Below are 16,415 nucleotides of genomic sequence, written 5' to 3'. Positions count from 1 at the left end.
TGAGCAAGAGGAAGAATGTCATGAGCATTGAGCATGCTCATTTCATTCAAAGATTTAAATGCCTCAATGAAATCACATCACAAGTGCCTAGTTTCCAGATGCTGCAGTTTTCAGAACTGAAGCCTATTTTGGTAAGAACAAATCCCCATCCTTTCTAAAATGAGGAATCCAGACCTGTATACAGTACTCAAGATGCAGCAGAGCCATTGTCTTATACAACGGGGTAATCACCTCAGTAAAACCTGTTGCCATAAAATTTAATAAATTGGGTTTTGAGATTCACATGGTGAGTCTCCAGTTGACAGTAAAAATTGTTTTAATTAATATTAATTCAATTAATAATAAAAATAAACTGGTATTTTTATTTTTCATTAACAGCACCGTTTAGATTTTCAAAAAAAAAAAAAAAAACAAGCCTCTATAAATCTGTTAATTTTAATAATGTTATGCTAATTAACTTGTTAGGGAAGAAACATAACTTAAGGATGTTGTTTTTTTTTTTTTGCTTAAGTCTTTTTTTTAATTGACCTTAATTGTCTATTCAGTCTATCACTCATATTAGAAACTTGAAGCAAATTTGCAATATCACAAAATTCAAGGAGTAACTTTTCTAATTTCATATATTTTTCTAGGGAATAGAAATACATGATGATCGCTACCATTCTTTTTCCAATGGATCATTATATATTGATAAAGTACAGTATCAAAAGAAAAAGCATAGTAAGAAAGATGAAGGCAACTACACCTGTGTATTACAGAATAATGTTGGTGCTCTAGTCAGCAAGCCAATTAGAGTGGTAGTAGCTCGTAAGTGTCACTCTTTTCTAATTTGAATGATTTCAGTTTTTTCTTTTTAAATTGATTATTGCTGTGAAATATTATTACCCAGGTAATGAAAAAGTAAAAAGCTTGTAAAGAACTTAGACTGCTGTATTTATTAGGTAGTTTACATTATTATTATTGCTCATATTATTTCTCCCTGATTGGGGGTTCCCCTTTGTGATGGCTTTTGCTATCAAGTACACAGGGTGGTTGTTGTTATGTCTGGTGTTACTGTTGGTCAAGGAACTCCCCGACTATTATTATTATTATTAGCCATATGTTGCAAGGAAGCCTGAGCTTGCTGCACCAGCCAAAAAAAAATTCGAGAGAGAGAGAGAGAGAGAGAGAGAGAGAGAGAGAGAGAGAGAGAGAGGAATCACCAAGACATACTCACCAGATGTGAGCCCCTGGCAGGGGGAGGGAGAGGCTTTTGATGTGATCAGAAGATTAGCAATCCTGCTAAGAATGGTTAAAAAAAGTAACCATCCTGTTACTGTTTTTGTGGATTATAATCTTCTTCTGAGTTAGTACTAGATAAAAATATACTTTAATTTTGTGAAGGATAAATTTTTGAGGTCAGAAAAGGTGTTTTCCCCCTCACCTAATTGTTTTATACTTTGGGTAATGATTACAGTCAGAATCACTAATATCACAGACTAATAGATTAACAGTAGCTGCAAGCAGAGGTGGAAGTGATTCTTGCACTGCTACTATTGGAATGAGAAGCAACCTGGAAAGCAAGTTGCTGGGGATTTCAGGAACTACTGGGAGTCATGAAACAAATCTTTCAAAGCTTCACGCATGATATCTTCGGCATTAAGATTAAAAAGGTGAGGTGACAAAATACAGCCCTGCCTGACACCGTTACCTATTATGAAAAGTCCGTGTTTCCCATGTTCGTTCTCACAGTTCCTTCCTGGTACAGTAACTTAAACAGCTGAATTATGTGGATTGGGAAATCCATAATAGTCATCGTTTCTCATGTTGAACACAATCAAATGCTTTTGCATAATCTACAAAACACAAAGCAACCAGAACATTCAATTCTTTGCATTTTTCTATAATCAGTCGTAGGCTTAAGATCTGATCTCTGGTTCCTCTACCCCTTCTGAAACCTGCTTGCTCTTCTGGCATTTCTTCTTCAAGTTTTTTTGAGATTCTGTTCAATATGATTTTAAGAAGAATCTTGCTAGCGTGAAAAATTAGGCTAATAGTCCTGTAATTTGAGCAAATTTTCAGGTCTCCTTTTTTTTTTTTTTTTTTTTGGTAAGGGGATGAAAATTGATTTCTTCTATTCTGATGGCTGCTATCCCATTTCCCAAATTTTTACAATCATTTTATGAAAAAAATCCCGCCCTTCACACCTGTAACTTTAATCAGTTCCAGGTGACTTGCCACATGTTAGTTCTCTGATGGCTTTTTTGATGTCTTCCTTCAGTGGAACTGGTTCAAGATCACACTTTTGAAAAGGGGGTGGCAGATCATTAGTGCCAGCAGGTGCTCGGAAGAGCTGCTCACAGTATTCTTTCCACCATCCTTTGATTGTGTTCTCTTTTAAAATTTCCCTTTTGGAGTCCTTAATTACATTAAGTTTTGGTCGGAACTTTTGTCTTAAGGACTTAATTACATCATACATCTTTTTAGTGTTTCATTTATTTTAGTATTCGATTTCTTTACACTTTCGATTGATATAATCCTGTTTGTCCTGGCTTAAACAGTGCTTGATGACTTTGCTTAGTTCCTGATACTCTTCGTTTCCTTGTACACTCTGGGCTCTTGCAGTTCTACTCTGTTCAATAAGTTTAAAAGTGGCTTCTGTAATCCAAGGCTTCCTGATCTTTGACCTTTCTCTAATGTGTCTATTTGCTGAATCCTTAATAATGCTTTTTGTGTTTTCCTACATTTCCTCAGGCAGCATATCGCCATGTAGTTCTAATAGAGCTTGAAAATGATTGCCTGTTTCAAGCATTTAATCGTTTGGAATATTTTCTACTTCCAATCGTTTAAGGAAAACCTTATTCATGATCTTTAGCATTAGCATTAGTACAGGCATTTGATGCAAGAAAGCAAGCTTATGCAGCATCAGCCAAGGAAAAAAAAAAAAAAAAAAAACCCACTTCCACTTCACCCCTCTTCGTTCAAAATACCTGTCCAGCTGAGCCTTAAACTTATTTAGGCTATCAACCTCCATGACAAGGGATGGAAGTCTGTTCCACCAACCAACCACCCGCTGGCTAAAGGCAAATTTCCGCACATCTATCCTACATCTGTCTTTCCTCAATTTGAATTTATGCCCTCTCAGGTGATTATTCTGAGCTAGAGGAAGAATCCCATCAGCATTGAGCATGCTCAACCCATTCAAGGCTTTATACACCTCTATCAAATCACCTCGCTGGTGCCTAGTCTCCAGACACTGTAATTTGCAAAACTTAAGCCTTTCTTCGTAAGAGCACCCCTTTGTTCCATTCACTAATCTTGTTGCCCTTCTCTGTACTCATTCCAGCAGCTCTACATCCTTCTTGAAATGAGGCCTCCAGACCTGTATACAGTACTCTTAGGTGTGGCCTGACCATTGCCTTATACAAGGGAATAATCACCTCCTTATCCCTGCTGGAAAAATTCCTGTATATCATTGACAATACTCCATGAGCTACTCTTGCAGCCCGTCTGCACTGCTCAGAGAACTTCATATCTGCCTGCACAACCACCCCCAAGTCCCTTTCATTCTCTACCACTATCAGTGTAGTACTACAGAGTTGATACGTTGCTCTGGGGTTGCTGTTTCCCATGTGTAGTACTTTACATTTGTCAATGTTAAACTTCATTTGCCACCTCTCAGCCCATCTGCTCAACCTTTCCAGATCCTGTTGCAGCAGCATAGTGTCAGTAGTGTCCTTGACAACCCTGCCAACCTTTGTATCGTCTGAAAACTTGGACATTAAGCTTGATATACCATCATCAATATCATTTATAAATACAGAAAACAATAATGGACCCAACACTGAGCCCTGAGGGACTCCACTAATAACATTAGTCCACGATGAGCAGTGTCCATTGATTACCACTCTCTGTCTTCTCCCCCTCAACCACCCCTTTATCCATAGCAGCAATTTGCCTCCAATGTCACACTGCTCCAATTTGTGTAGCAGTCTTCCATGTGCAACAGTATCAAAAGCCTTTCTAAGATCCAAGTATATAATATCAAAGCTATTCCCTGCATCCAGTTCTTTTGTGACTGCATCATAGTATCCAATCAAATTGGTCAGGCAAGACTTCCCCTTAACAAAACCATGCTGTGTCCGAACTATAACTGAAGTCTTGTCTAAATGATCCTGCAGTGCTTCTTTAACCAGTGCCTCCATTAATTTTCCTGGAACAGAAGTTAAGCTCACAGGTCTATAATTACTTGTGTCAGCCTTTGATCCTCCTTTGTGAATTGGGGTCACATTTGCACATTTCCAGTCTATGGGTACTTCCCCTGAGTCCAAGGAAGCTCTCATAATTATGGCTAAGGGTTTGCTTACTTCCTTTGCCACCTCCTTTAATATAACTGGATAGATCCCATCCACCCCGGGTGCCTTTCTTGTGTTTATCTTCAACAATTTCTCCTCCACTTTACTCCCAGTTATTTCAAGATTCTGTAGCTTACTGCTAGAGTTGAATACACCTCTGGCATTCCCCTTGCTGAATAACTCCTCATGTGTGAATGTCGATGCAAAATATTCATTTAGTTTGTTAGCTACCTGAGCAGGATCATCAACAGTTGACCCATCAATATCAAGTGGACCAATCTGATTCATCCCCTTCCTTCTAGAGTTTACATAAGTAAAGAACTCTTTGCTGTTTTTCTTTGCATCCCTTGCCAAGGATTTCTCGTAATCTGCCTTCGCCTGCATAACCTCCTTTGTAACTTGGTTGCATATCAACTTGTATCTATCATGGGCTTCTGTGTCATGTGTTAATTTGTAAGTATCCCATGCGTTTTTCTTCTCTGCCATATGCCTCATTAGTTCATCTGACATCCATTTTGGCCTAAACCTTGAACAATATTTCTTAGTTGGTATGTAAAGCCTAGTAGCTTCCAAGATTAGTTCCTTGAATGCTTCCCATTTTGAATTTGCTGTTGGTAACATCATCAGTTTGTCCCACTGTATAGAATTTAAATACTGTCTCAGTCCATCGTAGTCGCCTTTACGGAAGCAATAACCCTTCCCTTTACCCCTAATGGTAGTTACCTCTTTGAGTAAATCCCACTTCAGCACACTGTGATCACTGCCACCTAGTGGTTCATTTATCTGCAGATTCTTAATGTATGAAGAATCACTGCTGATAATCAAATCAAGAGTATTACTCCCTCTAGTTGCTTCCCGAACATGCTGATGTAGAAAACAATCATCCAATAAATCCTCAAAATCCCTGCTAATGTGTGAGTGACCAGCCCCCAAATTCCAGTCAATATCTGGGAAATTAAAATCTCCCATTATAAGACTCTCTGATTTACTGGCCCACTCTATTTCCCTGTACAGTTTCTTATTATACTCATCAGAGTCATTAGGCCTATAGCACACTCCTACTCTCAATTTTGATCTCCCAATGCTTATGTCACACCAAACTGACTCAACACTGCACTGTCCAGCGATGTCGACTGGCTTCACTTCCTTGGTTTTTATGTGTTTCTTAACTAATAGCATAACCCCTCCCCCCTTCCTATCCTGTCTATCCTTTCTGTAGACGTTGTACTCCCCAAATTCCAGTTCGTTCTGCATCCCTTATATCTGTGTGACACCACGTCTCTGATATCCCAACAATATCTGCCTTTGATGTTTTGAGCAATACCTCAAATTCATCAAATTTGTTTACTAAACTCCTAGCATTGGTGTACACACAAGTATACCTGCACCTGTTTCTATTCTTAGCTACCCTAACACAACCCATGTGTTTACTTGTACCGCAATGGCTCCCGGCAGTCTCTGAAATATCAAGCATCTTGTTTTTCGGGCTTCTGCTCATTCTAATAGAAGCAGTGCAAGAATCTCTTTCACCTCTGCCAGTGGCTACTGTCAATCTATTGGTCTTTGTCTCCCCCCAAGCTAGCAGTTTTCCGACCCACCTAACACTGCCTCGATAGCATCAGCAAATATTCTTGCACCCTTTCTATTTAAGTGTATCCCATCCCTGTAGAAGCAATCTCTCCTGTTAACAAGTACAGTCCAGGCTGAAAAAAATTCTACCCCTTGAGCCTTGCACAATGATTCCAGGGCCGAATTGATCGACAAGGCTCTCATCATATACTCCCTCCTATCGTGTCTGGGCAGAATTGCAGACACTTTCAAATTTAACCCTAATTCTCGGCTTTTGTTCAACAGTGACCTGTACTTGTTAAGTAATTCTGCCGGTCTCGTACTCTTAATATCATTAGTGCCAATGTGTACAACTATATCACCTTTTATGCCCTTAAAAGATGATATTCGCTCTACTACGTCATCAACCTTTGCCCCTGGCAGACATACCCTGGTCCTGTTCCACCTATCCTTTTTACAAAGCATGTTCCCCGTTTCCCCGACAATCGAGTCACCAACAACTACTAGTTCCTTCGGGACCAGCGCATTCTGCCTTGGGGATTGCCTCTGTGTCACGTGATGCCCAAGTGCAAGCTCTGGCGTTGATGTAGGCAGCTGAGAGCTTGATGGGCCCTCAATTTAGTTTCTTCGAGGGCATCCACCCTGTCCTTCAAGCTCTCATATAGGCCCACAAGAACGCTGAGTTGTTGCCTGATATCGATACACTCCTTGCATCGCGCACACACACAAAGACATCCCCCATGGCGGTATCATGTCCCGTACCCGATTGCTCTGCAAACATCAAGCAAACAGTGCATTTTATAAGGCTGTGAGTCAGAGGACAACTGCCCCCCCTCAGTTCTGCTCTGAGCCACAGCACTTCCATTAGCTTGAGCCTTTTGCTTTGCTGCTCTGGTCTGAGTCATGATTCTATTAATTTATTAATTAATTATAATTAATTATGTTATGTTATTAATTATGTTAAATATTATGTTACGTTTGTAATCTAAGTCGTTATATGTATTTATTTAAAAGTACAATTTAACTGCTAACGAAGTTCAACTAACGCTATCTAGTACGGTATATAACTATCCTATCACAAAGGCGGGAACTTACGAACTTTATATCTACAGGCACTTAAGTATTAATTAACTTTCAAATCTCGTTGTCTCAATTCAGAATAAACTAACGATCCTTACTAGGTCTATAAGCTACTTACAGAAATAATTCGATGTAAAAAATATTCAATCAAGCGGCTAAATATGGCTAAAGAACTTCTCGTTCAGCGGAGTTGCAAACACGTGGATACCCTTACCGATACCTTTATGCAATAACAAGACCGAATAAAGAATAAATACACCAAATTAATCAGAAAATCACAAAATAATGTTATACTACTAAATTTAAATCGAAAGTTTTAGAAAAACAATAATTTCAAATCAATAAATAAGAAAAATCCACTTATCGGCTTTGAACACGACCGTCTCCTAGTAGCCTCGTCAGCAGACTCCCAGCTTCAGCTTGAGAACAATGTGGAGTAACTGAAGAGCACTGCCACAATCTGCTCCAGGAAGTGTTTTTACTGTGATTACACTGGAATGCCACGTTTGCTGTATAAGGATATAATCAATCTGATTCCTGATAATATATAAATATATATTAATATATATTTCATTAATAATTCTATTAATTCTATACAATGGGACCAACTGATGACATTACCAACAGCAAATTCTAAATGGGAAGCATTCAAGGAAGTAATCTTGGAAGCTACTAGGCTTTTTGTTCCAACTAAGAAATACTGTTCTAGGTTTAGGCCCAAATGGATGTCAGATGAGATTTGTGGCAGAGAAGAAAAATTCATGGGATGCATATAAATTATCATGAGACACAGAAGTCTGTGCTAGATGGCGCCTCCGTAGCCAGGTGGCCAGGAGCAGCATCCGTAGCCAGGTGGCCAGGAGCAGCAGTGCCTAGCACACACTTCTTGATTAGACCGGGGTTCGAGCCCGTGCCCACCAAATACAGAGGATGCGGAAAGGTCAGGGAATGACCACCACATATCCCTGGAGTAATATGGCCTTAGTTGCTAATGCTCCTAAAAACCAAATAACAAACAAACAAACTGTGGTAGATATAAGCTAGTCGAGTGGTTCACACTGGTGTGCTGGCAATCACTATTTCGGTGTGCTGTTAGTATTCGTCTTTTAATTTAAGGCGTAACTTGAGTGATAAAAGATTGAGAACCACTGAGTTAGTTTGTAATCAAGTCACGAAGGAGGTTAGGCAAGCAAAGGTACGTTATGAGAAATCTTTGACAAAGGATGCAAAGAAGATGTCTTGATTAGTATCTCATTTATATCTCATTAATATCTGCATTAGTATCTCATATTAATAATCCAAGTGTACATGCACTTGTTCTTACTTTTAGTTACCCTAACATATCCCACGTATTTAATTGTTCCATGATGACTCCCAGCAGCTCTTGAAGTCCCCAGCATCTTGCTCTCTAGGCTGCTACTCATTACAATAGAAGCAGTGCATGAATAATTTTTGCCTCTGCCTGCAGCTACAGTTAATCTTTTAGTCTGTGAACCCCCTCAATCTAGCAGTTTTCCAACCGACTTAACACTGCCTCTATAGCATCAGCAAATATTCTTGCACCCTTTTTTATTTAAGTGTATTCCATCCCTGTAGAAGCAGTCTCTCCTGTTAGCAAGCAAAAATATAATAATGAAAAAACGTCTACCCCATGAGCCTTGCACAATCTCTCCAGGGCAGAATTGATTGACAAGGCTTTTATCATATACTCCCTCCTATTTCGTCTGGGGATAATTGCAGACACTTTCAAATTTAACCTTCACTCGGGACTTTTTTCCAGAATTGACCTGTGATCTGCAGATCTCTCACTCTTATGGTCATTTGTGTCAACGTGTACAACAAAATCACCTTTTGTGCCCTTAAAAGATGATATCTGCCCTACAAAGTCATCAACTTTTGCCCCTGGCAGACATAACCTGGTTCTGTTTCAGTTATCCTTTTTGGAGAATTAATTCCCAGTCTCCCTGACAATAGAGTCGCTGCCAATAACTAGTTCCTGTGGGACCAGTGCATTCTGCCTTGGAGATTGCCACTGTGTTGCATGATGTACAAGAGTGAGCTCTGGCATTGAGTTAGGCAGCTGAGAGCTTGATGGGCCTCTCATATTAATTTCTTCGAGGGCATTACCCTACACCTCAAACTCTCATAGACGCCCATCAGAACGCTGAGGTGGCACCTAATTTCTTCACAGTCTCTGCATCTAGCACACGCCAAGACATCCTCCTTGGCTAGATCGTGTCCTGTTCTAGACAGGTCTGCAAACATTTCACATTTTGAGTATTTTTTTTTTTTTTTTAGGTTCTTTTCCGTATCCAGTTGGGCAGGAGCAGCAGTGTGCAGCACACACTTCTTGATTAGACCGGAGTTTGAGCTCGTGACCACCAAATACGGAGGATGCGTAAAAAGTCAGAGAATGACCAACGCATATCCCCAGAACAATATGGCCTTAGTTGCTAATGCTACTAAAAACCAAATAACAACAGTGTATTGTTTTAGACTGTGTGTTGGAGAATTACCCCCTTCAGTTCTCCCGCGAGCCACATCACTCTGGCTATTCTTTGAACGCTGCATTGCTGCTCTAGTCTGGGTCATGATTCCATGAAGTATAATTTAATTAACAACGAACTTTAATAAGATTAATAAATTTTACTGATTAATTGATAAACAGTAGTAATCTAACAGATTTCTAATGCAGTTCTACGTTTTTCGCTCTCTAGTTTTACGTTAATCTTATGCTATTCCGTATCGTATAACAATGGCAGCAATTTATGAATGTAAAATGTATGGACACTTAAGTATTAACTTTCAAAATCACTATATAATTTCAAAAATAAACCACGGAGCTTTGCTAGAAGTAGAAAGCTAATTAAAAAAAAATTATTTTGTATAACAATTAAGTCAATAAAATGACTAAATATAAATGAAAACTTAGCGTGTGCCAGAGCTGCAAAAATCTTGGTCAATGTGGTAATAACCTCGTACCTGATCCCATAGGAAGAATTTTTTTTTTTTTTTTTTTTTTTTTCCCTCCTTTGGCTGATGCTGTATAAGCTTGTTTCTTGCATCATATGCCTCAACTAATGCTAATGCTAATAAGATGAAGAGAGGGAAGGAGAAAAGAGGAGGACTATCCTGGCCCAAGGAAGTCCCAATCCAGGATGATTGTTAGAACAACGGTGCAAACAAAAAAGTAATAAATAATAATAAATAAAATAAATAAATAAATAAAAATATAATAATAAATAAAATAAATAAAAATATAATAAAAAATAAATAATAAAAATATAATAGTTAATAAATAATAAAAATATAATAGTTAATAAATAATAAAAATATAATAGTTAATAAATAATAAATATAATAAAAATAAATAATAAAAATAAATTAATTAAATATAAATAAATAAAATAAATTCGCTCCAAATGTTTGCCTAGTTCTGCCTTTAATTTATTTAAGCTTCCAATGACAGATGCAAGTTCGCTCCAGTCAACCACCAGCTGGCTAAAGTCAAAATTCCACACATCTATTCTACAATTGTCTTTCCTCAATTTGAATTTATGTCTCCTCAGACGATTCATCCAGGCAAGAGAAAGAATTCCATCAGCATTCACATGCTCAAATGATTGAAGGCCTTTTACACTACAGTCGGATCACTTCGCAGGTGCCTAGTCTCCAGACACTAATTTCAAAACTTAAGCCTTTTTTCATAAGAGCAACCCTTTGTTCCATTCACTAATCTTGTTACCCTTCTCTGTACTTGTTTTAGCAGCTCTACATCTTTCCTAAAATGAGGTCTTTACACCTGTATACAGAACTCGTGGTGTGGTCTGACCATTACCTTATAAAAGGGGATAATCACCTCCTTTTCCCCTCCGGAAAAATTCGTCTATATCAGTGATAAGCCACCATGAGCTGCTCTTGCACACTGTCCACACTGCTCACAAAACTTCATATCTTACTGCACAATTATCACAAGGTCTTTTTCATTCTCTACCACCCTCAGTGTAGTACCACGCAGTTGATATGTTAGTCTGGGCTACTTCTACCGATATACGGTACCTTACATTTGTCAATATTAAATTTCAGTTGCTCCTCTCAGTGCATCTGCTCAATTTCTCTAGATTCTGTTGCAGTAGTGTGCTGTCATTAGTGTCATTAACAACCCTGCCAATTTTTTTTATACTGTATGCAAACTTAAGACATTAAATCTGATATACCATCATCAGTGGTGCATGTATACTTGCATGTACACCAATGCTAGGACTATAGTTAATAAATTTGATAAGCTTGAAATGCTAGTCAAGACGCCAAAGGCAGATATTGTTCGGATATCAGAGACATGGTGTAACACAGACATGAGCAGTGCGGAACCGGAATTTGGGGAGTACAATGTGTACAGGAAGGATACACAGGACAGGAAGGGAGGAGGAGTTATGCTGTTAGTTAAGAAACATAAAATCTAAGGAAGTGCATCAAATTGATTTTGGTGGACAATGCAGTGTTGAGTCTGACTGGTGTGAAATAAGTACTGGAAAGGAAAAATGAAAGTAGGTGTGTGTTATAGGCCTAATGAATCTGATGAGTATAATGAGCAATTGTGCAGAGAAATAGAGTGGGCCAGTAAATTAGTGTCTTATAATGGGTGATTTTAATTTTCCGGATATTGACTGGAATTTGTGGATTGGTCACACACACACTACAAGCCCTTTGTGGATTTATTGGATGATTGTTTTCTACAGCAGCATGTTCGGGAAGCAACTAGAGGGAGTGATACTCTTTATCTGATTATCAGTAGTGATTCTTCATGCATTTAAGAATCTGCAGATAAAGGAACCACTAAGTGGCAGTGATCACAGTGTGCTGAAGTGGGATTTACTCAAAGAGGTAACTACGATCAAGGGTAAAGTGAAGAGCTTTGCTTTTGTAAAGGTAACTATGGTGGTCTGAGACTGTATTTATTTAAATTCTTTACGGTGGAACCAACTGATGATGTTGCCAACAGCAAATTCGAAATGGGAAGCATTCAAAGAATTAATCTTGGAAGCTACTAGGCTTTATATACCAACAAAGAAATATTGTTCAAGATTTAGGCCTAAATGTATGTCAGATGAATTAATTAGACATGTGACAGGGAAGAAAAATGTTGGGATACATATAAATTAACATGTGACACAGAGGCCTATTGGTCTGTAACCAAGTTACAAAGGAGGTTAGGCAGGCGAAGGCAGATTATAAGAAATTTTTGGCAAAGGATGCAAAGAAAAACAGCAAAGAGTTCTTTACTTATGTAAACTCTAGAAGGAACGGGATGAATCAGATTGGTCAACTTGATATCGATGGTGCTACTGTTGATGATCCTGCTCAGGTAGCTAACAAGCCAAATGAATATTTTGCATTGGCATTCACATGTAAGAAGTTATTCAGGGTGGGGAATGCCAGATGTGTATTCAACTCTGGCAGTAATCTAGATAATCTTGTAATAACTGAGAGTAAAGTGGAAGAGAAATTGTTGAAGATAAACACAACAAAAGCACCTGGGGTGGATGTAATCTATCCAGTTATATTAAAGGAGGTGGCAAAGGAAGTAAGTAAAGGAAGTACCCTTAGCAATAAGTATGAGAGCTTCCCTGGACTCAGGGGAGGTTCCAATGGACTGGAAATGTGCAAATGTGACCCCAATCCACAAAGGAGGATCACAGGGAGACAGGTAATTACAGACCTGTTAGTTTAACTTCTGTTCCAGGGAAATTAATGGAGGCACTGGTTAAAGAAGCCTTGCAGGATCATCTAGACAAAGACTTCAGTTATAGCTTGACACAGCATGGGTTTATTAAGTGGAAGTCATAATCAATGGACAGTGCTCTTTGTGGACTAATATTATTATTGGAGTCCCTCAGGGTTCAGTGTTGGGTCCATTGTTGTTTTCTGTATTTATAACTGATATTGATGATATATCAGGTATATCAGGTATACATCAGGCAAACTTGAACATTAAGCCTGATAGTATATCAGGCTTAATGTTCAAGTTTGCAGAAGATGCGAAGGTTGGCAGGGTTGTTAATGACACTTCTTCTTTGTCCTCGCCTTCTTCCCACGTTCATATGGGGTCAGCATAATACTCCAATTCTTCCTCCCTCATCCACTCCTCTAAAGAACAACATACCCTTCACCGAGCTGTTTTGCTTTATTTCCCTTCCACCTAGTCTCTTGTAGGCATAAGATCTTCACTTTTCTTCTTTGCATCAAATCCACAATCTCTCTACTCTTTCCGTTCATCGTCCCAATGTTCCTATTCTAACACTTTTCAACTCCTTCATCTCTAGCTGAACTAACTTCTTTAACCTCTTTAAGGTTAGATATGTAACCCCCTTAAAGAACTAACTTCTTTAAGGGGTTTACCCATGCGCATACCGTGGTGAACATGTGCTCCAGAAATTTATCAGTTTTAAATGGTTTTGTAAGGCTATTCAATTGTGGTTTTTCGTCTACCAGGGACTAAACTCACAGAGGATCTCTTGATATGTACACGCTGCATCAGGTCGTCAATTTCAAGGTAATTTTTATAATTTTTATCATTGTTTCCACCTCTGACAAAGAAAGGCACTCTCGCCAGCGAAAATTTGGTGTGTACTGGATGTCTCAAGCAAGCAGATTTTCTACTTGTATGTTCTTCCCGTAAGCAGGTATGTCTCTGCGGACCTTGTAGTCCATATTCGGATATCATAAAGCTCACAAAGAAATTAAACTTGCATGGAAATGCGGTGTCTGCAAAACGATCAATAAAGCTATAAAGTTGACACAGCGCATCCCACCTTTTACAGAAAACATTCGGAACAGACTGATCCCATTGGCTGTGATGAGCTGAGAATCCTTGTGAACCCAATTCAAGTCGCCGTTACGGAATCGGTATCTGGACTAGATCAGTTAAAAGATGTGCACTTGCTTCTGACAGAGAATGTAGTCGCAAAACTCGAACATCAGCATAAAATGACTACCGAAAGTAATTCCACCGTCATGGAAGCGTTCGTCAGCATTACCGAAATTGTGATGTCAAGAGTCAACTTCATGGAAAACGAGCTAAGGAACCTCCAGGAGACCTCATCCGACGTCATTTCGAAAATGGAATTCAGCTTCAGTATGATGAAACGAACCTTGCAGAACTGCATGATAAAGTCACATTTTTGCAGCGATGTAACAAGGACATCAAGCTTATTTTTCTAGACATCTACAATAAAATCGAACTGAATAAGTTCGAGGATTCTAGAGAGCTTGCCAACCTTCTCAACGCACAGGACCTTATTAAGATTTATGAAAAGACCAATATCGTCTTAATTTGTACTGAGTGTAAAACGAAATCTAGTTGCGTTCCTTCCGCTACAAATTCCAGAAGAGGCTCTGTTGAGGCCTCGATCGACATCCCTTATCAGGCCGAATCCACTGGTCTCCAGCTCCCCCCTTCAGAAGGCAAGAACGAACAGTGTTCTTTCCAAGGGAAAAAATCATTCTTGATCACAGGAAAAGACAACTGACGAATATCATTCCCCCCTCAGGATCAATGCCAAGCCATTCAACGAACAAAACATTAGGAGTGAATAAGAGTTTTCAGTGCAATAAACGATTTCCCCCTCCTGGAGAACCAGCATCTGAACTCCAAACTTCCTCATATAAATCACAGAAGAACAGCACCACCCATTCTCTACCGTCTCGGGTACAAAACTATTCCGTCCAAGACTCAGAAGTAAGCCGATGTGCTACATTTCCAGATGTCCTTAAATCTAATCATTCAACTGCCCGGACACCTTGGAAGAATGCCCCCAGCTTACGGGTCAGGCCGCACGCACCGCAGGAAGAGGAGCAACTAATTCCTGGCATGCAAAGTCTACAATCTGAGGCACCGGAGCCTCTCTGTCAACCAAATCGCACGCAGAAATTTCTGCACCACAGCAAATCATCCCAAAATTATTCATCCCACATTGAAGAAACAACCAAACCAAGACACCCAAAATTTCCTAAGAAGATGACACCGTGCAAAGGGAAGCAGAAATCCACAAAAAACCAAATAACTGCACGAGTAAAACCAAATTACAACACGAAGCCCACAGTCGGGACTGCTAACTCAACGAAAAATACATGCATTAGCATTAGTAGAGGCATATGATGCAAGAAAGCAAGCTTATGCAGCATCAGCCAAAAAAAAAAAAAAAACCCCTTCCACTTCGCCCCTCTGTTCGTTCGAAATACCTGTCCAGCTGAGCCTTAAATTTATTTAGGCTATCAACTTCCGCAACAAGGGATGGAAGTCTGTTCCACCAACCAACTACCAACTAAAGGCAAATTTTCGCACATCTATCCTACATCTGTCTTTCCTCAATTTGAATTTATGCCCTCTCGGGTGATTATTCTGAGCAAGAGGCAGTATCCCATCAGCATTGAGCATGCTCAAACCATTCAAGGCTTTGTACACCTCTATCAGATCACCTCGCTGGTGCCTAGTCTCCAGACGCTGTAATTTGCAAAACTTAAGCCTTTCTTTGTAAGAGCAACCCTTCGTTCCGTTCACTAACCTTGTTGCCCTTCTCTGTACTCGTTCCAGCAGCTCTACATCCTTCTTGAAATGAGGCCTCCAGACCTGTATACAGTACTCAAGGTGCGGCCTGACCATTGCTTTATACAAGGGAATAATCACCTCCCTATCCCTGCTAGAAAAATTCCTGCATATCATTGATAAGACACCATGAGCTACTCTTGCAGCCTGTCTGCACTGCTCAGAGAACTTCATATCTGCCTGCACAATTACCCCAGGTCCTTTTCATTCTCTACCACTGTCAGTGTAGTACCACAGAGTTGATAAGTTGCTCTGGGGTTGCTGTTTCCCTTATGTAGTACTTTACATTTGTCAATGTTAAACTTCATTTGCCACCTCTCAGCCCATCTGCTCAACCTTTCCATATCCTGTTGCAGCAGCATAGCATCAGTAACGTCCTTAACAACCCTGCCAACCTTTGTATCGTCTGCAAACTTGGATATTAAGCTTCATATACCATCATCAATATTATTTATAAATACAGAAAACAACAATGGACCCAACACTGAACCCTGAGGGACTCCACTAATAACATTAGCCCACGACGAGCAGTGTCCATTAATTACCACTCTCTGTCTTCTGTCACTCAACCATCCCTTTATCCATAGCAACAATTTGCCACCAATGCCACACTGCTCCAATTTGTGCAGCAGTCTTCCATCTGCAACAGTATCAAAAGCCTTTCTAAGATCCAAATATATAATATCAAAGTTATTCCCTGCATCCATTTCTTTTGTGACTACATCATAGTATCCAATCAAATTGGTCAGTCAAGACCTTCGCTTAACAAAACCATGCTGTGTCTGAGCTATAACTGAATTCTTGTCAAGATGATCCTGCATTGCTTC

General features: G+C 39.4%; 1 protein-coding gene across 1 annotated transcript in view; it reads left to right on the top strand.

Moving 5' to 3' along the window:
• Positions 1-283: 283 nt before the first annotated feature.
• Positions 284-16,415, top strand: part of LOC150080206 (protogenin-like) — a 393,090-nt gene continuing 376,958 nt past the window's right edge. The window contains exons 1-2 of the mRNA XM_090380644.1: positions 284-304; positions 633-807. Of these exons, the coding sequence (XP_090236770.1) occupies positions 284-304; positions 633-807 (196 nt within the window). The remainder of the gene's footprint in view (positions 305-632; positions 808-16,415) is intronic.

The sequence above is a fragment of the Mastigoproctus giganteus genome, chromosome 9 (assembly GCF_048544385.1).
Source record: "Mastigoproctus giganteus isolate SK-2022 chromosome 9, ASM4854438v1, whole genome shotgun sequence".
NCBI classification, from domain to species: domain Eukaryota; kingdom Metazoa; phylum Arthropoda; class Arachnida; order Uropygi; family Thelyphonidae; genus Mastigoproctus; species Mastigoproctus giganteus.
The sequence above is the reverse complement of the archived record's forward strand: the minus strand, read 5'-3'. Positions and strand labels throughout refer to the sequence as shown.